The sequence below is a fragment of the Amblyomma maculatum genome, chromosome 1 (genome assembly GCF_055883805.1).
Source record: "Amblyomma maculatum isolate TAMU_Amacu chromosome 1, ASM5588380v1, whole genome shotgun sequence".
NCBI classification, from domain to species: Eukaryota; Metazoa; Arthropoda; class Arachnida; order Ixodida; family Ixodidae; genus Amblyomma; species Amblyomma maculatum.
The window spans coordinates 474,035,446-474,060,531 of record NC_139344.1 but is presented as its reverse complement, the minus strand read 5'-3'; the positions used below and the strand labels follow the sequence as shown (position 1 = coordinate 474,060,531).

Sequence of the window (25,086 nt, the reverse complement as noted above, 5' to 3'; positions counted from 1 at the left end):
GGGAAAAAATTCTGAGCCTCCTCTACTTACTTTACTAAAACCAACTGACGTGTTCGAAGGTGTGAAGAAAACGATGTCCTATGTCAAAAACAAACGCGACGTTTATTTACTTTTTTTTTCGGTACAAAACCGGAATGAGGTGCAAGAAACACCCAAAAAGCTTGGAATTTCACCGCGATGACTAATCAGGGATGACCATGTGCGCTCGTAAAGGGAGGCTGTCATTGTGCTAATAAATACGTTCGATTTTTTTCATTGCGGCAGTCTAAAAACAGTGGCGATGTAAGTGTGCTGCGATGGATATCAGTACTCTGTTCTGCACGACCGCCCGATACAGACACGCGCTTCATTCCGTCAACCCACCACATGCACTAAATGTCCGCGAAAGCGTTTACGGTGCATTGCATAATAATAATAATAATAATAATAATAATAATAATAATAATAATAATAATAATAATAATAATAATAATAATAATAATAATAATAATAATATTTAATAATAATAATAATAATAATAATAATAATAATAATAATAATAATAATAATAATAATAATAATAATAATAATAATAATAATAATAATAATAATGTTTATTGCCACTTTGTAGATGATGCAATATGGTTCAGGCCCGTCATAAACCAACAAGAGGCTTGAGGGACTGGGCCCTACAGTTACGGCCAAGACTACAAAAAAGGCAGTAGATATAGCAACGCTTCTCGTTACACCCAAGTGAGAGCAAAAAAAAAAGTGAAAAAACAGGTTAACAGCATGAGTATTGAGAAATTCAACTCTAAACCCAGAGTAGACGTCAATATAAAAATAAATGAATTAACCAATATATTTTTAAGCATAACTTCACTCTGACAAAAGAATGCAAATATCAACAAAGGGCTTTCACATGCATCTTTAGGCTACGCATAGAAGTTACCGCAAGAATTTCATCCGGTAACTCATTAAAGATTTCAGGAACATAAGCACAGCGCCTTGCTTTCCCGTATCTAGTTACACTCCGTGGTATATAATAACGCAATGTTTTCCTTAACTTCCGTTCAGGAGTACTAATAATTAAAAAGTCAGAATTCCAAAAATGCCGGTGAACAACGATCTGCACAAAAAGAGAATGGAATGAATAATAATAATAATAATAATCAATCAATCTTTATTTAATGTGCGCAGGAACAACCATGTGGTCTTTGTGCTGCAGCACAAATAAAAAAAAAGAAACAAAAATGAAAAGCACGAACATGTTTACACACACAGAGAGAACACAAAAAAAGAAATAAATAATACATGAAATGAAACTGAGACGAAAAGTATCACGGAAAGTAAGCAAACAATGAGTAGCATCACTTATATACACAGTGAGAGAATTTTTGAGCACACCAGGAAAGAAAAAAAAAAAAAGAACGGTAGATTGAAGAGAAAAAAACAACAACAAATAACTGACATTGATTATAGTAATATAGAAATATACATAAAATAAACAACCATTCCAGGCGCAACAAGTGCATAGTACTTAAAATACAGGCTAGAAATACAGAATAATACAATAAAGAAGTAAAATTGAACAAGGGACAGTAAGATTCGAATATAAAGTTTAAAGTTGAAATATAAGTAGGAAACGGATAAAAAGTAGTTCACGATACAGACAGCATTGAACAGGAGAAAACGCAAAAAGTGAAGTAAATACAATTTAAGGCTAGAAAGTGGGAATTATATGTGATAAAGTACTATTTAGAATACAACGCTACGAACATCCAATGTAAATGAACAGAGCGAGTTTTGGAAGATGTCAAGGTGAGGACAAAAAGAGTTAAATAACCACTGCATCCTGTCCAGAGGGGAGTGGGAATGAAGAGGAGAAACGTGAAATGGTCTGAATTCCCTCATGCTCTTTCGCGGAACGCGCAGTAGGATGTACTCTAAGAGCTGAGGGCACATAATGTGGCCATGAAGGAGTTTGTACAGAAATATGATATCAAGTCTGATACGACGGCAGTGAAGGGAGGGAAGATTCAGTTGGGCGCTCCTGGTGGAGCGAGAGGGGGAAGTTGCGCAAGGAAAGCGATAATGAAATATCCGTAAAAATTTTTTTTGTACTCTGTCAACCTTGTCCAAGTTCGATTTGCAAGTGCTATTCCAAACAACCGACGCATACTCCAAGACCGGCAAGCATATGGACAGGTACAGTTTTAGGAACGGAAGTGGAGTATGGAACTCTCTCGAAAGTCTGCAAACGAATCCGAGTGTGCGCATAGCCCGCTGAGCAATGCGTTTAGTGTGAGAGGAGAAGCTCAGGGTGCGATCAAAAAGTACACCAAGGTCATTAATTTCATCAACCCTATCCAACAGCACAGAATTCACAGAATAAAGGTAGAGAAAGCTATGTGTTTTACGAGTAAAGGACACAACCCTAGTTTTGGAAGAATTGAGGGTAAGTCGATTCATCGCACACCAATCAGAAAAAGCAGATATGTCCGATTGCAACAACAAGCAATCTTGAAAAGAATGTATTACCTTGAATATTTTTATATCATCAGCATAAAGAAGAAACGAGGAGTGCTTTATCGCCGAGGAAACATCATTAATAAAGACGGAGAAGAGAAGCGGGCCTAGTACTGAACCTTGAGGAACTCCACTCGTTGCAGGGTAAACGAAAGAAGTCTGTCCATTGACACTGACAAAGCAGAAGCGATCAAGGAGATAGTTGCGTAGGAGGGCTACGAGGGAGACTTCAACGCCAGAGAGTAGAAGTTTTTCAAGAAGTAGTGAGTGAGTAACAACGTCGAAAGCTTTGCTCATATCACAGTACACAGTGTCAACCTGACCCCTCTGAAGGACAGCTGCAGAGGCATACGTCATAAACGTGACTAGGTTGGTAGACGTAGAGCGACCCGATATGAAGCCATGTTGATTCGGTACTATGATATGTTTGAGATGGAAGGAAAGTACGCTGTGCAAAGCTAATTCGAAAAGCTTAGAGGTTGCACATAGAAGAGAAATCGGACGATAATTGGAAACATCAGATTTGTTTCCAGAGTTGAAGACAGGAAACACGCGTGCCATTTTCCACACGCGAGGAAAGGCAGCATTTTTTAAACAGTTATTAAATATGGCAGTCAGTACTGGTACGAAGATATAACTGAAGACTTTCATTATGGCAGCTGGAATGCCATCAGGTCCAGGAGACAAAGATGGTCTCAGACGCTTAAGACTCTCAGTCATCAACTCCTCGTCAAAGAGAACGGAATTAGATAGTGCACCAGATGGGAGGCAAACGGAATCACAATGTGGATGTTTGTAAACGGAGGAAAAATTTTGTGCAAAACTGTCGGCAACATCCCGAATTTCCGAACCCTGAGAGTCAACTAAGCTGATACTTAAATCTGATTTAATGGAACGCTTGCGAACGTAACGCCAGAACTGACTAGGACGATTTGAGGCACTCCTCTCTAAAGACTCAAGATAGGAGTCGTAGTCCCGCTTGTATAAGCGTTTGCAAAGAGAACGCACACGGCGAAACTCATCTGCCCAATTGTGAAACCCAGGGCGTTTCGCTTTACGATGGGCCCGTTTCTTGAGTTTTAACGCCGTTATTAGTTCCCTTGAAAACCAGGAAGGGAACTTCCTACGCGTAGAAGTATGCAAAGGTATGTACCGACGCATACCATCAAGAACTATTTCTGTAAAGCGACTGACTTGTCCATCTGAATCATTAATGTCACTTAAAAGGGACCAGTCGACGGAAAAGAAGAAATTGAAAAGACCGACATAATCACCACGTGCATACGCGAAACGGGGCGAATTCCTCACCCGATCTGAATTAGTAGAAGGTGAGGCAGAGACAGCAGTAGTAACTAGAAGCGGAGGGTGAAATTTGTCACAGCGAGTCAGCGGTATGTCTGAACTCGAGACTCGAACACTTTCAAAATTCGATAGACAGATGTCAAGAATATTACCACAGCAGTTTTCAATGAAATTGTGTTGCTGCAAAGAGTTAAAGGCTATAAAATCAAGTAGAGCGTTACAGTTACTTAATATGTAATGATTGTTGCGAGAAGAAATAAGTGAGTTCCAGTTGATACCAGGAGTATTAAAATCACCTAAAATAAGAAGTAATAATAATAATAATAATAATAATAATAATAATAATAATAATAATAATAATAATAATAATAATAATAATAATAATAATAATAATAATAATAATAATAATGCCTTGAAACATGAATCCACGGCTTCGAGGCTTATTATTTTGAGCATAGCGTAGACGCACAGAGAAGTAGAGAGTGCCGGCTGCGCACGCGCATTAGCCCTACTTGGCCCCACTAATGCCACTGCGTGTGCGCCGAAGGAATCTGGCAATTCGGTTTACATGTAGGCAAGCACTTTTCTCTTGTCACAGTGAAATGCGCCCAGCTGCCCTCTCTGCGTCACTTTGTTTATGTTACGCTGTCTGCAGTCGAAACTTCTCTCTTTCCACGCAGCGTAGTGCGGTCAACTGTCCCACCTTTGCGAAGATGTCCATACACGCTTCGTAAGTGACCAAATACAATTAGACAGACGTACAACGGCTGTTACAATTCATTATCGTTTCATTACGGTGATTATCGGTGATGACGTCTGGTTTTTGATTATCTATGAGCACATATTTGTAACGTTTATAAGCATGAAAAGCACTGAACCAAAGCAGTGTACATTCTCATTTCAGCTAACGCTCGACATTCGGTTCAGCAGCGTCGAATTCCTTCGTTTCTTTTTTTTTTTTTTTTTTTTCATCTGTACTCCGTATGCGACGTCGTCCTTTTGCAGTTGTGTTTCTTGTAGCGGCTGCGAAGCTACATTCAAAACGGTGCTTTCCGAGAGGACAGCTGCACCTAAGCACACGTGTGCCACTGAAAGCTCTAGGGAACAGAGCACGCACCAACGAAGATGTGAAGGAGACAACCACTCGATACCGCTGGCCGAAACTATTTCTTTTGGTCTACTGTCCTATTCCTTTTTCGACCAATATTTGAGAGTCGCATGACGCACATAACATCTAAACGGTGGATCATACACGTGGTACTCCAGCTGGCGTATCGTGATGTCACGTGCGAGCATTTTGCCAGCACACCATGCAGCATAACGTGGCGATATCCGTAGCACTCGCTGTCAAACACATAATGTCTAGATTTTGCGAGAAATACCACTGGACCAACTGCGCGCACGGATGAAGAACCTCGTCCAAGCAACCTGCATTCTGTCAAGGCATGTCTTAATTTTGATAAATTTGCACTTTTGTCGCCAGCCGAAAAGCAAGCCCGATACATGTAAATTTACCGGAAGATTCTGCGCATTCTGTTTGGTTTTTGCAAGCCGTGTCACTTGCTATCCGAGCCTGAAGCGCCTAGCGAAATACGAATGCGTGAGGGAAAAAGTACAGGGCCAGAAGTGTATTCAGAAAAGCGCAAAATAGCGCGAAGGCTCCCCTTTCTCACTCTTTCCACTTTCACACCCACCTTCCTCCCTTTCCTTACGGCGCGGTTCAGGTGTCCACAGAGCAAGTGCGACAGATACTGCGCCTTTCCCTTCCTGTGAACCAAACAACCAACCAACCCCTCAGCGATTGGGCGTGAAGGCTTAGGACTGCAGGCGAGCGTCCACTGTTCGCACACAATGCAGGGGTGCAAAGGGTGATGCAGTGACCATGTGCAGGTTCTTCGTGCGCGCGAATAGCCCCCGCATAAACCACAGTGTGTGCGCGCAAAATATGTGCACGCACGCAGTGTGAGTGTCATGTCTTGTCACTTAAAAAAAACTTTCACTCCGCGGTCCTTCCCTAATCAACTGTTTCTGTTTCCACTTTGGCCCCGCCGGGGTGGTGCAGTGGTAAGACGCCCGACTACTGTGCCGGAGTTCCCGGGTTCGAACCCGACCGCGGCGGCTGCGTTTCGATGGAGGCGAAACGAAGAGGCGTCGTGTGCTGTGCGATGTCAGCGCACGTTAAAGATCCCCAGGTGGTCGAAATTACTCCGTAGCCCTCCACTACGGCTCCTCTTTCTCTCTTTCCACTTTCATTCCCACCCTCCTCCCTTCCCTTACGGCGCGGTTAGGGTGTCCACAGAGCAAGTGTGACAGTTACTGCGCCTTTCCCTTCCTGTGAACCAATTTAATTTAATTTTTTTTCCACTTTGAGTAGATGGGTCTCCTTGTGCTAAGAACCAGTGGTGTCTCGCACCACGTGTGTCACTCAGAGAGTGTCACTCCACTGACACTCTCTGTTTTCCTAATAATAATAACAATAATAATTGGTTCACAGGAAGGGAAAGGCGCAGTATCTGTCACACTTGCTATGTGGACACCTGAACCGCGCCGTAAGGGAAGGGATGAAGGTGAGAGGGAAAGTGGATAGAGAGGAGGAGCCGTAGTGGAGGGCTACGGAGTAATTTCGACCACCTGGGGATCTTTAACGTGCGCTGACATCGCACAGCACACGGACGCTATAGTGCCTAGAATATACTTATTCTAGGCACTATACGGACGCCACTTCGTTTCGCCTCCATCGAAACGCAGCCGCCGTGGTCGGGTTCGAACCCGGGAGCTCCGGGCAGTGGTCGGGCGTCTTACCACTGCACCACCCCGGCGGGCCTCTCTGCTTTCCTCTAGATCATGAATTGTAGCCTCTGCATCAGGTGAGAGAGCTCTCTGCTTTCCTCTAGATCATGAATTGTAGCCTCTGCATCAGGTGAGAGAGTTGTCGAAATTCTTCCTCTATGGAATGTTTGAAACCGGATCTGCTGCAGAAAGAAGTTGTTTCGACAGGCAATGAATTTTTGAAAAGTGTGACACTCACCTCACAAACAGCAATGCAAATAGCAACAAGCAAAACACTTCACAGCACAAAAGTAGTATAGACAAGCGTCATGTTTGTAAACAAAGGTGGCGCTGCGATCGGCGGCGACATGGGGTGTAGGCAAAAACGCAGCGTGCCTACACTGCGCAAAGCCACGCTGCCTTCGGAACCAGTTCGCGCGTGCGAATAATCTGAAGCGTAAGCTTCGCTTGTGCGTAGAAATAGTTTGGTTTATGCCTGGAGAGCATTTTTGCACGTTATCAGCCGATTACTGCTGGAATTACCTGGCGAAGAGCGCTGCATTGGCTCCCTTCTCCGTGGCCTCAACAGCGCGCGGCTACGGTACGTAGCTAGGCGACTGCCGTGAGTGATTAAGTTAAATAAAAACGAGAAAGAACAATGTAGAAGAAAGACTAATGGTCAACACTATTCAACTTACGGGCTTATTCCTAGCGCATGCAAGGAGGACGACAATATGAATGACTGGAAGTGCGTTTTTCATATGACGACTCTTTTGACTGGCTTTCTGCTGCTTCAAGCACTTTCACTCTAAAGAACAATATTATCGGCAACTATATAGCAAACTAGAAATCACATTTCTAGCTCACTCTACTGGCAACTGAAGTCATATAATTTCATATTTGGTAAGAACTCAATCTTTTAGTTCTTTGTAACATGTTCGCATAGTACGCTGCCAACTTGTTTTCGCCTGCTCAAAAAAAAAAAGACGTTTGACGTCTGTCTCATCTTACAGACGTAGGTTATTCACAGGTTAATATGTACATGAAGGCCCGTAAGAATGCTCTCATTTTGTTCTCTTGGGGAGACGCATGAGTGCAGCGTTCTCCACGATCGCTTGCAGCGAAATTCTTGCGATCTGCTGAGCTTTTGTAATATACTTGGAATTTTTTTTATTCAAACGCGTCATCTTATTCTGCTTATTTTGCACCCCTCATAGTCAATTCCTCTTTGGGACATTAAACTCCATGCACCATATATACTTAAATATCTGCTCGATCAGAGCTAGGTTGTACGTGAATATTTATAATTTGTTCATCTGGATCTTATAATGACCTCCAAAAATAAAATTAATAAATATGAAAAATAACGCTGCGGGACTGCCCGGATCATTACGATGTTTACTATTATAGAACCGGTGATGAAGAGTGACTCGTTGAAACTCGCGAAACTAAAAACAGAAAAGCTACTTTGCAAGTCCGGGCCTCTTATTTCGGCAATATCGCACTGGAGTGACCGCTCAAGGTAATTGCAGTTACCTTCGCAGCAGCTTTTGTGTGCTTTTCTGTGTGAACATATACCCGGGCAGTACTGCAGGTGAATGGAACTCACAGTGCAGCTTCCCTGCGGGATCATACGCACACGGAATATCGCGTCTGAACTTCTTATGATTTGAAAGTATATCAAACCGGGCACGAGCTGCAGGCGTTTGTTCTTGCGCTAGTCGTCGTGCCACCGAAAAACAATCATGTCAATTAAGGGTTGCAAACGAACTGATCTAGTTTCGGTGCAGAAGTGCAACGCACGTCAGCCGCGACGGCGGTCCGTCGCCAAAGAGTCTACTTGTCGCGCTCAACGCCGCTGCCCTTCGCTCTCATCTTTATTATACCGCTAAAAACATGTTAAAACAAGTGCCATTTTGCTTTTTCTGCCTCGGGGCGCAATCAACCGCAACACAGCTTACAGAAATATTGGGAATTATGCCCGAAAACACAGCAAGCGCCGCGCGTCCAATGCAGACGGCCCGCGCTTTTGCCTACACCACGAAGGTCACTGCTGTCGCCAGCGCCACCGCATCTCTACTGACGTCACGGGCTGACGCTTGTCTATAGGTGGGTCGCAGAAACCTACAAGTCAGCAGAGCAAAACCCCTTCACCATGGCAGCCAAACCTGTTTTGAGGGCAGAAGTTGGGTGCAGCGCAGAATACTTCTATGTCCAGCCTGGTGTCATGCGCAAATGTGTTGAGCAGAATTCCTTCACTATTGAGAGCCTGGAGGAGGTAGGGGCAGGGGAGGTGTTATGAATGGCACTCACAAACGGAGGGGTTCTTAATCCCATAATTGCGACAAGAAGAGGGGTGCAGGAAATGGACGTGGCCATTATTGCCACAATTGATGTCTCCTGCACTGCATCTGATTTCTGCCCCCAAAACAGGTTTGGCCGCCATGGTGAAGGGGTTTTTGCACTGCAGAGAAGCTGACTTCTAGGTTTCTTGACTAGCTTCAATACTTTGAAGGAGCGTAGTCACGCGCGCCTCTCCTGGTTCATTCATTCATAAACCTTTATTCATGAGGATGACCTGAGTGATTGAATGAACTCACAATTTAGCTGCTTTTACCTAGATGGCGCTAGCAGTAAAAAACTTTAATGAGCGAATACAGGTGTATATACTAGTTATCACCATGGTTTGTGCTTCTTATTTTAACTTTATTTTACAGTAATACAATATTAAAAGGAAGCCGACTCAAACAAGGCTCACGTTGTTGAGTAAGGCGGCCTTCTCGATTGAATTATAGTGCTCTAGAATATTGGGCAGTGTGACGGCCGGCGCCGGAGAGCGGGCCGCTTTTGCGATGACAGGAACCGACTACCGCGAATTGGCGCGACGTGCAACAGGGTATAGTATAGTGTTCTAGAATTCTAGAACACTATAACAGGGGTGCCACGTTCGCCGCTCTATGCCGCTCGGCGCGTAGCGGCCGCGGGGATAGCGGGGGTACAGAGAAGGGGCGCGGTTCTCTTTGGAGCTATTTTGACACGCTACGCAAATGGTGCGATATTTAATAAAGGGGCTACTTATTACAAGTGCTTAAACTTATCCCTGCCATTCCATTACGTTAATCTGGAGACGCCGTGCTCGCTTGAGCAGTCCTACGGAGCAGCGCGCGATGTTTGAATCGCTATTTCAAACTCTTTCAACACTCCTTCCTGCGGACAGCCATAAATCGTCCAGATGAGCTTGTACTTAATGTTTTCAACGAAGCGTGGTGCTTTGCATTCGTTCTTCCAGTAAGGGAATAAAGGCTGCGGAGGAGCGCTACTAACACGCGGAGAAAAACAGTATACATGCGAATCAAAGCTTGTGCTTCGTAAGGTCTCTTAGGAACAGCTTATTTTTTACGAACCTTATTTACGAACACCTGCTTACATTTTGCAGCTTGTGCTTATTAATACACAACAACGTTTATTTTAAATTGTCAGTAATTTGTAATATATCTCTTTAATAGGTGTTCTTTAAGTGCCCTATATCACCGCTTATAGAAATTACAAATACAGTGTGCGAGCAAAACACATTTATTTATTATCGTTCTAATCTAAAGCACTGCAGTATTTAGCGGCAAAAAGAAATAAAAAGGAAAATATACTTGACTCAAGCATTTATTCCATGGTAGAACAAATGGTAGCGCAACTCCCATAGAAGCATAGAAGCCTGCGTGTCGACTCTGAGCGAGGCTTTAGTTTCCCGGCGCCCCCTGCGAACTGTGAGGCACAACAAACACGTGACGTTGCTTGTGACGTCACAGTGACGTACTTTTTGCGGGGATTTTGATTGTTTTTTTACTTAACGAAAAACAAGGCCAACAACGACGGAGGCAGAACGATGCTCGGATAAGGCAGAAAAATGGACACCGTAACTGTTCAGCCAACTTTACTTGACATGGATTTCTACTGTCAAGTTTTACGTTAACTGAAATGTTACGGCATCTTTAACCACCTTATCATAGCATCGTTCGGCCTCCGTCGTCGTTAGCCTAGTCTTTCGTCGCGCGTCATGTAAACGCATTCTGGGGCTTATTTCTTCGGGCACGTTTGTGAACAAGGGCCTTCAAGTGAATTCGGCAAGCACATGGATAGAATCACATGGCTTGAGGCATTTCACTAAGGGCATAAATGAGTGAAACTGTGCTGCATAGAAAGCCAGGCTTTATTAATTCACGATTACTTACATAGGCGCTTCACGACAATGAAATCTGTAAGTGTAGGAAAGCGACCACCGCTCGTTCCTCACGGTCTTCATGAAATCCTCGTGATAACAAAATGACCTGAGCGTAGGTCTCCAAACGAGACGCGGTGAGATTATAAAAGGGTAAAAAATCTTGCTAACAAACAAAGTACATATCAGTGTCAAAGAACAACAAAAACAAACGAACCGAATAACTAACGCTAGCGCTAGAACGCCAACCTGTAAGAGCTTAGGTAAGCAATTCAAATTGGAATTGCTAGTATTTAGATGTTAATGCGTCTGAGAAGTGAAAATATCTACGATATAGCTTCGCTCCAATAAATCTCGCCCTGTTCATGATTCCATTATTTTACTCGCGCTTCATTTGCCACTGAGAGGAGTCAATGTGAGGCTACAAATTTACAACTTAAGCATTTAACATGTTAATGAGAAAGATCCCATTGACAATAGGAACATCACTGTAATAACAGCTAAAGCACGTTCAGCGAACGTTGGTGCGGTAATACGACGCAGTAAGCAAAACACGCAGCAAAGGGAGCGGAACGGAAGGCTTTGAGCAATGCGACACGCGTCTTGGGGGCAATAAAATCTCACCTTCATCGCTCAATTAAAACATGCAGCGATACGCCGCTCATGCAGACGTGTATCCGTAAAACAAGCCACCACTTTTACGACGTGCCTGGGAGGCCGAGCCGAGCCGCCGAGCTGTGACGCAGCATTGCCCCATCGTCCGGAAATGCGCACATGCAGCGGCAATAAGTTTCTCATCGAGCACAGACAGTCTTCGCCTTGCAGTAAAGCTCTACCAAAACCAGCAGAATGAAATACTGACTGTTTGTTACAGATAACCCACTCTGTACGCAGCACGCAACGATGAACGTTGAACCGCGGCCGATGACGCAACCATTCCGCGGATGAAAAAAGCTTTGGTCTGAGCCATATCTGAGCTTTGGATAATAAGTGGCCGAGAGAGGCCGTTAGAAACAAGTTAAAATATTATTAAAAAGGTGACACGTTTTTTCTTACGCAAGAAACAAAAAACTGCATTCATTCCTGAGCTCGAATATTATGTTTACTTTCTAGTTCTTTGGAGTTCTGGCAGATCTTATTTTCTGTGCGTTAGTAATTTGCCTCACAGTTCGCAGGAGCCCTCATCATCGAGTTGATGCCGCTGGCAGTAGGCAGCTGCACGCGTTTTCTTCCGAGTTGCGCGACCAGTTGTACATTGACCTTGTTTATTCTCTGTTCGTGATTAACAAATACATAAATTCGCAGACATTTGTTTACGTGCCGCTGACCAAAGGATGAACCAGCTAGCTGTTTATATTTAAAAATTTCACGTACAGCTAGGGCAATACTTCAGATAAAATATGAAAAATTAAACCTGTCACATACGTCATAGAGTTAATACAAATACAAAGTCTTTGTATTAACTCTATGACATATACGTATACGAGGGAATACGTTCATAGTGGGCACTTGAGAGCGGACGTTTTACTGGCATCAAATTGTACCAGAGCAAAAAAAAAAAAAAAAAAAAAACACTATAATTGCGCGTCGTATTCGCAGCTATGATGCACTTCTTGGCGCGCACCGCAAGAAAACGAAAAATGCGAAAATGGTGACGGGCGCCAAATGCACATGCAATTAATATAAAGCCGAATTCCGATGCGGACACTAATGCGTGTTTATTCTTCGAGTATGTGGTATGAAATGTGAGTAATCGACTGGATATACTCGCCAACTACTGCTTGCCGGACTATATAATCGGGCTATTTTCCGCGGGTACTATTTGCAGAACTAATCAGGCTATAATTTTGATATACGTGGAATACTTCCAAGGGAATTCAATTATTTTCCCTTTGAGAACTCTTGTCGTGGTTCGCTTACTTTGCAAAAAGCGAAGCTGCAAAAACACATGAAATTTCATTACTTAATTCAAGTGTGAGCTTTCTGGTGCTCTAAGTAGGTAACATTTTTGAACCTCACATTTTAGATGAAGGTTGCAAAATCTGAAGTGCAAAGGCGTCTAAAAGGATCGTACACCCGAGCCAAAGTTTTGGGTAAATTGCGACTATAGCTTGGAGCCTATGGCGCAGTTTTTGTTCGTGGCGAAAAACCGTGCCGGCCTCACAACCTCTCTTTCGCTGAAGGATTATGTAGCAAGCGAATTAGGCGTATACACTATAGTCTCTGCGTCCTCTATTTTCCATCGTTCTTTTTTTTTTTTTCATTTTATTTGTACACCAAAACAGGACTAGAGCGATCTTCTGGGGTCAATGACTTACATATTACCAGTTGCTTGAGCACGCAGAATAAAACTACCTAGAATGAAAACATTTTCTGGAACAATTAAGTCATTGTCAAACTGTAATGCTTGAGATTAAATGTCAAGTATAGCGCGCATCTCTGGGTACTTAAGGTGGCGGTCCCACTCCAGCGGTGAAGAGACGACATTTTTGGCGATATTCATACGCCTACTGCGCCTCACTAGTTTAGTTTATAAATATGACTTTAATATATTTGTAAAGTTTATTTCCTCTCCTTTCTAACGGTGCATTTGATTTATAAATAGCTGCACCGATGTTTAAGCTGTAAAGGAAAACACAAAGGTAAGAAACGGCTTTTCAGCTCTACTTGTCTCGGGAAAAGCAAAATTGTGCAAAATCTTTTGCACTTAGGAAAACACCGTTTGAGATGTTTTGAGATTAGATGTTAATGAACAAATTTAAGCATTTTTATTACTGTGTATCGTATAGTTTATTAGCCACGCGCCTGTGAAAAGTGTATAAAACAGGTAATTATACATACAATAACTTTCAAGATACGCATTCTGCTGCGGAGATTTTTTGCGCAGTTGGAGGTCGTACATATTTCGCTTTTTCCTGAAAATATCATCTGTCTGCTTCATTTAGTGTAAAAGTTATTCGTGATCAAACTTTGCGTTTTTTGCAAAATGGCTAAAAGTATATGCTAAACTGTTCAAGTCATAAGCTTTTATCTGTGCTGAAATTTCGTGTGGAAAAACTTTTCACCTCGCTGTCAGAGGATAAGCATCGGTTTTGTTCTACGACTCTCGAGGAATGTGCACTGTCAGGATGATTTCAGCTAATTTTTTCGTGGTTCACTTGAAGCGCGCGAGCTCTTCATGAAATATTTTAAGCATGATTGAAATGCTCCATGGATTGTTTGTTTCTGGCGAATATAACTTAAAGGTTCGGGCTTTCGTTCCCTTATTCAACCGGTAACAATTATCAACTACAAAGTGTACAAAAAGCAAATAATAGTAAAATAACAGAGCCACGTGTGATAAACGTAGTAGGTAGCGTCACCTATGAAATTTCATGTGCACTAAAATGTCGCAGTTTAGAAAAATTACGAGGATGGCGCCACAAACACCCTGAATCGAGGGGTATTTACGAGAGGGTATTGTGCTTCAACAACGTTTTCCCTCTGCCCTTTCCTTTCCATCGGGCGAGAGAGGTAAACACTGGCGAGTCGGGTCGAGTGGTCGGGTCGAACTGAGGTGCAGGTGCTTCGCGCACTCAGGTGCTTCGCGCATGCACAGTAGCGCTACTTGAAAATGGTCCCTTGACAAATGTACACTTGCTTGCTTTGAGATTTATTTATCGCCTCGAATTAAGTGTGTCATACTGTTTGTGTGCCGAAACGTTGCCAGCTAAGGCTCTCGCGCTACTTACTTACTCTACTTACTCAGCAAGATATAATCGTGGCGGAGATATTGAATTTTTTTTTCTGGTTTTGTTTTCTAGTCTTGTAGCGCCCCTCGCGCCGCGCTTTTATCACAAACAACGGCACGGCGCTGGACAAAGAAGAATTTGGCACTAAGCGTCTCAGTGCAAGCAGCGAAAAAAAAAAAAAAAAACTGTTCGAACTTGAACGCTGTCGGAGCTGGTTATTCCTCGTCTTAGCTCCGCCACAAAGCTATCTTGAGATGTTCGCGGTGTTAGCATATATTGTGAGGATGTGGAATTTAGACTTTTTTTTTTCCAGTGGCAAGAAGGAAAAATATCTTCCCCTTTCTACGATAAAATGAATAGTAGGGCACGGAACTATAACACTGCATAAATTAATATAATTTCAAAGAGCGTCTCCCTAGGAGAAATTGCACGAATACTTGTACCCTCTGCCACTTTACTGGTACAGATAAAATGTTTCGACAGTCTGCCAAGTGCAACTTGAAAACCTGAACATGCACAAGCATGCCTCTTCAACATTCCCACTGAAGTTTCTATATAGCGCAAGCAGTGCAGGCGCCAAAGAAAAGGAGAAAAAAAAATGATATAGTGGGCAGCCGAAGATAATCACCAGCGTTTCAGTCATGTTTTTTTTTTTTTTTCCGAATGTTGCGTTCCGGTGATGATAGTAAAAGTGCCGCAGTAGCTGCCGGGGATGTTTTCGGTGAATGGGCAAGTAGGAAACAGCCATGTGAAGCTTCTCCAATACAAAAATGTGATGTTGAATCGGGTTTTGCCACTGCATTTCCGTCATGCCCCTCACTAAAAATTAAAAAAAAAAATGATGAGGCTCAACGCTGCTGAACCGAATGTCGAGCTAAGCTCAAATGAGAGAAACCACTGTAATCAAGAGTTCGACGAAATGCAGTCTGATCAGGTGGTGGCATAAAAAAATATACAGGCTCACTGACCAAGTCAAAGTTTCATGAAAACACACTATCGTTTCGACAGCCCTACAGCTTCCTTGTTCGAGAAACCAGACAAAAAGCATTCGTTTATATCTTCTTCAAATACTTTGACTTGATCAATGGCCCCATATATATATATATATATATATATATATATATATATATATATATATATATATGAGAGAAAACACTGAATTGGTTTCCCGTTTGATGCTTTTATTTGCGCTTTTATTTATTTTATACGTAGATGATGTCCCGTCCTCTTCCCAGCTAATTCCGCTTCTTGGAGGGGGATATACCGCGGATTGTCCGAAGCATTACGGCGTCTAGGGTAAACCGTTGATGCATTCGGCAGGGAAGCTGGTTTGGCGTTCATTTTGCTATAATGCTATACCTGCCTAGCATCGCCTGCTACCGCGCTTTGCCGCTGTGGCCGGGGGCTTGGAGCGTTCGGTCTAGTTTGCCCGGGCGCAGTGAAGACGGCGATGTTGCTATGGTGATGGCTCTGTTTACGATTCTTAGAAAAACGCGCCACTCGCGCAAGTGAGCAACAGAGCTAACGCTCTAAAAGCCCGTCGGCAGGCAGAAGAATGGGGCCCTTATCTCGAGTAAGGTAGATACCGTGTCACCCAGGCGTCCACACACCCGCCGTCTCAACGCCCAATTTGTTGACTTTATATTTGAACCCTGTTTGAAGCAACTCGACTTCCTGTGCTCTGAAAGGTATCCGACCATGTTAGCAAAAGTGGCATAGAAGCGTGTGAGAATTTCGAAGCATACAAAGAACGTGCTTCCATTTGACCACATGAAGCAAAACCGCTGTACTGCATTGGTATGGACAAATTCACAAATTATAGCACATGCCAAATCTGACCGAACGCGATCTGATCGATGCGTCTAATCGTTTGGCATTTCAGCATGGGCGCTCTTGCATGGAGTAAAAATTGGGCTCTGATTATTATGTTGCAAATGTGTACAAGTGCCACATCACGAAATTATTTACTACCATGAAGCCGAAAGGCGGGCTCAACAGTATACTTGTTGCATACGTGTACGTGTGCCCTGTAAAATGAGTACAATAAAGTAGGCTACAGTAGTCCACCCAATATATTGGTTCAGAAAGCGCATACATCATCACGGGAAGCTGCAGCAGGACAGGTCAGCGTCTTCCATAGCATGCTACTTTTCACATCAGATTTCAGTGTCGAGTGAAATTCTGCAGGAGAAAAATATTTCTAGGGGATTGATTGTTAAAATTTTATTCTAATTGCCTGAAAATACTGTGTTCCTTTAATTGCGCACACACACACACACACACACACACACACACACACACACACACACACACACACACACACACACACACACACACACACACACACACACACACACACACAGACGCAAGCACGCACGCGCGAGCGAATAAATAAAATGAAGACTGTGGAGCATCCAACTGGGAGTGGGGAAGTGGCCGCCGTAGGTCCTTTCTTCTGGTAACCTTCCTTTACAACCCCTTCTCCCCTTCCCCCATTTCCCACATAGTTTAGTTCGAATGCGCCTCCTCAGTGCCGAAGGGAACATGAATACATGCCGGCCTCCTGCGCGATACATGCCTCTTGGTGGATTTCACATCTATTTCGGAATATCGATTCATCTCAAAAGGAAAAAATTGGCAATCATTCGCTTATTTGCACATTGTAACTTACCAGCTCTAGTTTCCAAGATTGCACAAGCACGAATAAAAAATAAACAAGGGCGACTGTTGACTGAAGTTCAGCTAATTATAGCTATATCATCATATTTGTTCTCACGTTTGATAAAGCAAATTTCTGGTGACCGCAAGAGCTGACAGCTTCCACTACAGTCAAGGAGTGTTCCGATCCTTACTATATCTATGGCATCAACAATAGGGAGGTTTAGAATATGGTACCCCTACCGCTTAGGGGGACAGGGCAATAGCGCTGGTGACAGTAGGAGCACAATTCTCTATTATAGTGCGCACGCTCCGCTATTCCTCTATCCCACTTACGGATAGGGTCGCCGTATTCTAAAGCTCGCTAATGATCACTCGATTGCACAGCCCAAAAGACGAGGATCAAAAGAACACAAGACAGGCGCCGACTTCAACTAAGGTTCATTGACGAAGTGTGCAGAAATAATGCCATTCGCTTTTCCTTTTCACTCGTACTAAGATTGCACTGTGCAATCATGTTGACACCCTGTTTTATTTGTGTTCAGTCAAGCTAGCCTACTGCAGTCCAGTCCAACCCCCTCACGCTCGGCGGGTAGGAGCAATGTTCGTGGCTCAGCGGAAACTATACCTCGTCTCACAAGATATCTGCAGCACTGCGAAAGTCAGAGGAGCCCTTTCAATTGTGCTCCTAAGTGCCTCTCGCCTGTGCGCACTATAATAGAGAATTGTGCTCCTACTCTCACCCCCACCAATTGGGGGGGGGGGGGGGGGGGGGGGAGGCGCTTAGAAGCACATTTGCCTATTGTACGCGTGATCCTGGTTGGACCGGCTGGGGTGCCTCTGCTTTTCGCTGTGCTGCAAACATCTTGTGAGACGAAGTATAGGCAAGAGAGGGAAGCCTCTTGTCCAATTGTCAGGGCGCGTATTGTTCGAAGTAGTGGTGCGGTGGGGTGAAGAGGGGAGTTCAATGGGGCATCTCATGCTGCGCAGTACGGGGACAAAAATCCTCCCCTTCTCTGCCTGGACACTGCTGTGGAGCCGCAAAAATCTTTGAAAGTCCAAGCAGCAACACAAGAAAAGCGTTCAGGCAGCTCAAGTCGAGAGGGCTGAGTGGCTGGGTACTCAATTCCTCAGTCATGGATTAGTGGCGTAGCCTGGTGGCAGAATCTGAACTACTTCCAAGATGGCGACCGTTACAACAATGTTCCAATTACAGTGCCTAGAATTTACTGGCTAGTGTGACGAGCGCCCGCACTTCCCTGTGGGCGAGGATGGCGCTGTTTGCAATGAAAGCCAATCGTTAGCGGCAGAGGGCGCTGCTTGTCGGGAGGGTACCACCTGAGCAGACGACGCAGTTTTCTCTCTTCAGAATACGGCAATCTGTTGGTGTTGTGCCTGCGTGGTAAGCCTCCTTCTGCGCCTCTTTTGCTTTCACGAAGGTGCAGCAGTTTATTTACGGTGTAGGTGTTTGCTCATGCGAGTCGTTCCGCACTTCTACCAGCTCGGCGACGATTGCATCGGTTTTTTGTTTTTTTTTTCGCGTTTTGTGCGCGCGTTCTGTGCTCGCCTGTATCCCTTTTTTTACTTTGTCGCCAGTGGTGAAGCGCGGTTCCTGATTGTTGTTTCCCCAGTGCCTCTCACTAAACTGCAGAGAAAAATGCCTAAAAGAAAGCGGTGGTGCACAGAGAAGACTTGCTTTTTGGGCAAACGGGGCTACCGCTAGAACAAGGAGCGTACGTATTACTGCGCTATCTGATGCTACGTAAGTACGCATTCTGTACAATGGGAACGAAGCATCGATAGAAATGACGGAAGGTAAACGGCAACTGCTTTCGTTGGCGAGAAAAATTTTTAGAGCGTGCAGTTATATTCACAATTAGGATGGAAACTTGAGCGAGTCGGTAACGGTGCTCCATGACAGTGTGTAGCAAAAGAGTGTACACAATCAGGCGCTACAGACAGCACCTGTGTTGTGTACCTTTTCTGTGTCCCTCGATTGTCCTTTTGCGCTACACATATGTCATATGGATGTAGTTATATATTCGTTGGTAATGCCGCGCATGTTTCACCGTAAGCGCGGCAAATTACCAACGAGCTTCCTCGCGATGAACCGGCCGCGTCTCGTGCATATTGTGTATCTGAGAAAAAAAAAACTTTATCAGCTTCTTCATTCAAAAGATGGCAACTTCGGCAAAACCTTCTGTGCAATCACAGGCCGCGATGTACCTTAGCCGCTGTAAGTAAAGGTTCCTCGTTTGTGCTTGCTGTTCATGCAATTCTGTCACATGTGCCAGTGTTTGTTATTACATATACATAAGAGGAGTGTTGCATGACTTTGTTTCCTGTGTTGTTCGCATATACAATATATAAATAAAACTGCGCTTACGTGTTTACTTGTCAGCAAGTGTACAGTGCGCAGAAAGAACTATATGTCAATAAAAATGAAGCATTTCACTTTGTTCAAGAGATTACAAATGTATTTTATATCAATAAATGCCTATGCTTTAATTGTTGTTAGAATAGAAATTCTGGGTTTCCCTTTGTGAGCACGGGATGTCCGGGACTAAGATGCTCAAACTTCGCAGAAGCCTTCGCAAGCAAGAAGCGTTAAATACGTGCGCCGCTCCCAGTCCAAGACAAAACACACACCCTGAAACTTGTAGTCAGCGGCTTCAGTTATAGCTGAGGTCTGTTGCGACCTAATGAAAGCTGAAATGCAGTGCAAGCAGCCCTCTTGCCGAAGATGGGAGAGCGCGGTAGGCAGCAGACAGTGCGGCTGGTACCCACCCTGTTTGCAGCGCTCCTGGCGGCGGCCGCCGGCATACATCGCTCAAGGTGCCACCCAGGAGGCCTCGGTCGGCACACTAGCCAATATATTCTAGGCACTATAGGACCTCCTTCATGTTTGTAAACTATAGTGCCTAGAATATACTGGCTAGTGTGCCGTCCGGCAGCGCTTCCTTATGGGCGAGGGTGGCACCATTTGCAATGAAAACCATTTCATAGCGGCAGAGGGCGCTGCTTGTCGGGAGGGTACCACAGGAGCAGACGACGCGGTTTTTTCGTTTCAGAAGCCAGTCTGTTCGTGTTGTGCGTGCATATGGGTTTTCAACTCGGTTCAAGCTGAATCTGGTGCTCTTTTTTTCACGGAAGTGCAGCGTTTGTTTTTGTGAGTGGGGAACTGCATATGGGAGTCGTTTCGTGTGCTCTTGTAGCAATTTCGGTGTGACTGAATCCGTTGTGTGCGTGCGCTGTGTGCGTGCGCTGTGTACGTGCGCTGTGTGCGCCTTTGGGCGCTGTTTTTTTTTTTTTTTTTTCATCATATCTACGAAGAACAAAATGAGTTCTTGATTGTAGTTTTGTCTGCACGGAAATATGTCGAAACCAAAGCGGCAGTTCAAAGAGAAGGCTTGCTTCGTGCCTTTCTGCAAAAGCGGTCTCCGGTCGAACAAGGAGAGAGTTTCAATGTTTACTGCACCATCTGATGCTACGCGGCTCGCAGAATGGGAACGCCGCATCAAAAGAAAAGACAGAAAGTTATCGTCAATGGCTGTGGTGTGCGAGAAACATTTTGAGAGCGACTATATTGAGCGCGTGTTCCGTGTCACCGTGAACGGCGTTACAAATGAGCTTCCCCGCGATAAACCACGTCTGAAGCCCGACGCCATACCTACTATATTCCCGGATTACCCTAAACATCTTGCGCGCAAATCGCCAGCAAAAAGGAAAAGTAGAAATCTGTGCGAGAAAGAGCCTCCAGCAAAGCGTTGCAGGCGTGGTGAGCCAGAAACCTCCAAGTTGAGTTCAGCCATTGGGAGTGCCGAACCAGTGATCCTTGAAGAGTCTCGGCCCGCCAATGGAGGTGAAATGAATGAAAATTGCTCCAAACTTTGTAGTCCTGAAGTAGCAAGCGCTGCTGCTGCTGAACAACCCCCTCCAATTACCAGCGAGAGCATGCACCCATTCCTCAACATATCTATTCCAATAACTTGGATGAGAGTACCAACGTTTTCCGCGGAATCATTGGCTTACGCCTACTGTGAAGCCGAAGAAAATAATTTCGCCATCATTTTCACGGAAAAAATGGTAGTGTTTGAAAGACCTTCACCTGATGGACAATCAGTGGCAACGGTTTACCTGAGGGGAAGAAAGAAGTCAGAACAAATTGTCATTACATGCGAAGAGGCCGAATCCTTGATCGAGGAAGTTTCATTGACAGCTCTTTGTGGTGGATGCGGCATAAAGCCTGCTTCTGGAAAGTACACTTCCTACAGGGGCATGATTTTTTCTGAGAAGTGTTTGCTATCAGTAAAATCCGATGGAGAGTCCTGTGCTTTCTGCAAGTACCTGAGAATTCTGGCTCAAAACCAAGCATGCAGACAAAAGAGAAGGGAAAGTGAAATTGCGAGGAAGTCTGATGAAAAGAAAGAATCAAAGAACATATCTCGAATTCTATCAAGGACCAAGAAAAAGTTGGCAGGCGCAATGATGCAAATGGCTCACATGAAAGAACAAAATGAGGCTCTTTGTGAAAAAACATTTGACAGCAAAATTAAGTCCCTTCCCACAAAGCAACAGCTGGCTGTAAAAAATTGTTTCCTGGCTGCACGACGAAAGTCGCATAAAGGCATGCGATACGACGACGAATGGATTCTAGAATGTATGTTGATGAGGATGCGAAGTCCGAAGTTATATGAGCACCTCCGAAGAGAAGCCATTATGGTCCTACCAGGGCGAACTTGCCTTCAAAAGTACCTGAAGCGTTTCAAAGGTGGTTTTGGCCTCAGCGCTAAAGTCTTCAATGCCTTAAACGAAAAGACGAAGACCATGGATGTTTACAGTCGTCATGGTGGCCTCATCATTGACGAATTAAAGCTATCGGAGAACCTAAGTGTGAAGTCAGTTGGTGAGTAAAGTTTTTATTAGATTCTTGGAATGCTCTGTGCCATATACGGAAAATGAGGAGTTTTGCTAAGCATGTCTACACATGATTACAGGTATGCGCCCACAAACAGCCGGAAAGGAGGCTTTTATGTCTGTCTACATTTCAGGGGCGGTCAGCGTGCGTGAGCGATACAAACGTCAGTTCACTGAACAAAAACTAGGCTGAATTTCTGCTAACAAAAGTAGGAACGATTTGCCACTCCCCAACATAGATCTAGAGAAGTGATAAAAGAATACACTGGAATATTCCTGGAGCTCGTTCTGGCGCGAAAAAAGGTGATAAAAGAAAGTATATATATATATTCTGAACTGTGTTGAAATATGTTTGGACATTAAGCAGTGTTCCTTCTGGGTTTCTTTTTCAATTAAGGCGACATCGAAGGCTTTGTTGACCTCGGCGATCATACACCTGCCGACCAGAAGAATGTGCTGGCAGACCATGGCATGGTTTTGCTGTTTCAGCCATTTACTGGTAAGGTGTGTTTAATGCTTTGAAATATTGTCACCAACCAAAATTAAGAGCCCATGTTTTCGCGTCCGAGTTGTTTTGTTTCTTCAGATGCGGCGCCAACAGGAAATGTTCTTCTTTTCCCCACTGATGTCATCTGCAGCGTTTCCAGGTTATCGTATAGGCCTTTTTATCGGGCGAGGGAGATTCGAAAAGCCTCCTCTCTGGACTTTTGAAAAACCGGTTTCCAACGACCCAGTAAAGAGGCGTCATCCTTCCCGCCCGCCGATGCAAAGATATATAGTGTACTACAATTTATAGTTTCAAGAAGGCTCCCCTCTGCATATATGTGAATGGCCTGTGTCACTTTGCAACAACGGCGAACCAAGGCCGCTGGCTCCTCCAAGCAACTTCTTGAAAAAAAAAAAAAAAAAGTCTCAAAGCCTGTTTGTCCGCGCCATTCGGTTATATGACTTCGGGTGATTTGCAGCGAGTATATTTAACCGCCGGGCCACTGAACGCAAAGCGTGGGTGTGTGAAGTGAAAATCGCGAGTGGTTCCACAGGGCGATTATCATTCCCCGTGTCTCGAATGTGTCATATGACACAATTGAAGCTCCTGCGAGGATTCGATAGTCTACACCGCAACAACTACCTCCATTAAAGTCAATTTTGTGCTTCTATTGCTTAGCACCGTGCTTCGGTTGCGGTACGTTATCCTAACAGGGTTGGGCTTTTTCATTATTTTCTTAAAATTCTTCATTTAATTCAGCAATTGGTACGACGCCGAGCCTTGGGTGTGTTTTCTTTAGGTTGACGATTTTTCAGCCTAAGGTATACTTGGTTCGCATTTTTACTTGATTTAAACTCTTGCTTTCTCAACCAAACTTCTATCGAATATGTTCACTTCCTAGAGACGAAGGTGGCCTCGAAACGCGTCAGCTCCTAATAAATTTTGGTTGTAGCCAGTACTTCAACCCTAACCAGACGGTCTTCCATCGAAGATGTGCTCTTTTCAATAACTTTTTCTTTCTTCGTTATATCGCAACCTTAAATATATAAACATACGCACATATCTGTGAGCGATAACTTCTGCCTTTCTGCAGGAAACTGGACTCAGATCCTAGGGGTTTTTGCCTCAAAGGGAAATGTTAAAGCCCCGACCTTGGCGAAAATTATCTTGGAAGCCACTGTCCTTGCGGAAAAAGCTGGCCTCTTCGTGGATTCCATAACATGTGACGGCGCTAGCTGGAATAGAGGAATGTGGCGGCTTTTTGGAATACAGGGTAAGAGCAAGAATGTAATTTCACGCAAGATACAAAATTGCTCTTTTACAGTGTTTTGCTATTTTGAAGCTTTAGGTTTGCATTGTTTAAAATGTGGCGATGGAATAATACCAGATTTTATCATTTTGGATTTATTTGATTTTTTCCCAGGTTCTACAAGCCACGTCCGAAATAGCACCAAGCACCCAGTAGATCAAAAGAGAAAGCTGTATTTTTTCTCAGACTTTCCACATTTGATTAAGAATGTCAGAAACGGGTTTGTTGCAAAAGGATACCTCACACCAGCTGGACATGTTCACTGCGGCATCATACAAGCAGCTTTCGAAGTGGATCGGGAAAATGTGACCCTCAAGGTGATGCCAAGCATAACAAATGCACACATCAAGCCGAACAGCTTTGAAAAAATGAAAGTTGACATCGCTTTTCAGCTGTTTGGTGACCAAGTCATCAAAGGACTTTTCATTTACAAAGAACAAATTCAGTCTTCATATGGGATATTGCAGCCGACAGTAGATTTCGTGCAAGGTATGAACCGTCTGATTCGTATAATGACTTCGCGAACAAGCGAGAAGGCACTCAAGCCTAATAGTCCGAACGAACAATATATCAAAGGCTTCTTAGAGTATCTGCAGGAATGGGAGCAGCATGCGAAACCAGCTGGCGGTGGCTTCCTTACGGAAAACACATCGGCAGGATTAAGAGTGACGATCAAGAGCACACTTGACTTGTTGTCGTTCCTGACGTCGGCTGTGGGGTTCAAATATCTGCTTACGTCCCGATTAAGCCAGGATAAAATTGAAAACCTTTTTGGGATAATTAGGCAGTCGTCGGGATGCAACGACCACCCCACCGTTTCACAGTTTCTCGTGACTGTGAATCTACTAGCGTTCTACAACCTGGCGAAACCGCCTAGAGGAGGAAATTGCACCCCAGAGGTGATCAAAGCACTGCTAAACCCAAATGAGCTGTGTGAAACAACGAGCAGTTTTCTCTCAGAGAAAATAGATGACCTACTTGACCACGGAAATCTCAGCGAAGCTCATGACGTTGTTGAAGTAATCGTGTCTAGCAGTGACCATGAATCATACACAGAAAAAAAGAGCAATAGTGCTCTAATTTATTATACTACAGGCTATGTGGCAAGAAAGATGATTGCCAGGAGCTGCTGTCCACGGTGTGCAGACTATCTTTGCGTCAGCAAAGCAGAAGCTGGTGCCGATGCTTCTTC

At 44.1% G+C, this 25,086-nt stretch overlaps 1 protein-coding gene across 1 annotated transcript; it reads left to right on the top strand.

Moving 5' to 3' along the window:
* Window positions 1-20,534: 20,534 nt before the first annotated feature.
* Window positions 20,535-22,095, top strand: LOC146209993 (uncharacterized). Its single transcript, XM_084581571.1, has one exon. The coding sequence runs from the start codon at window positions 20,557-20,559 to the stop codon at window positions 22,093-22,095; it is 1,539 nt and encodes a 512-aa protein (XP_084437697.1). The 5' UTR covers window positions 20,535-20,556.
* The last annotated feature ends 2,991 nt before the right edge of the window (window positions 22,096-25,086 follow it).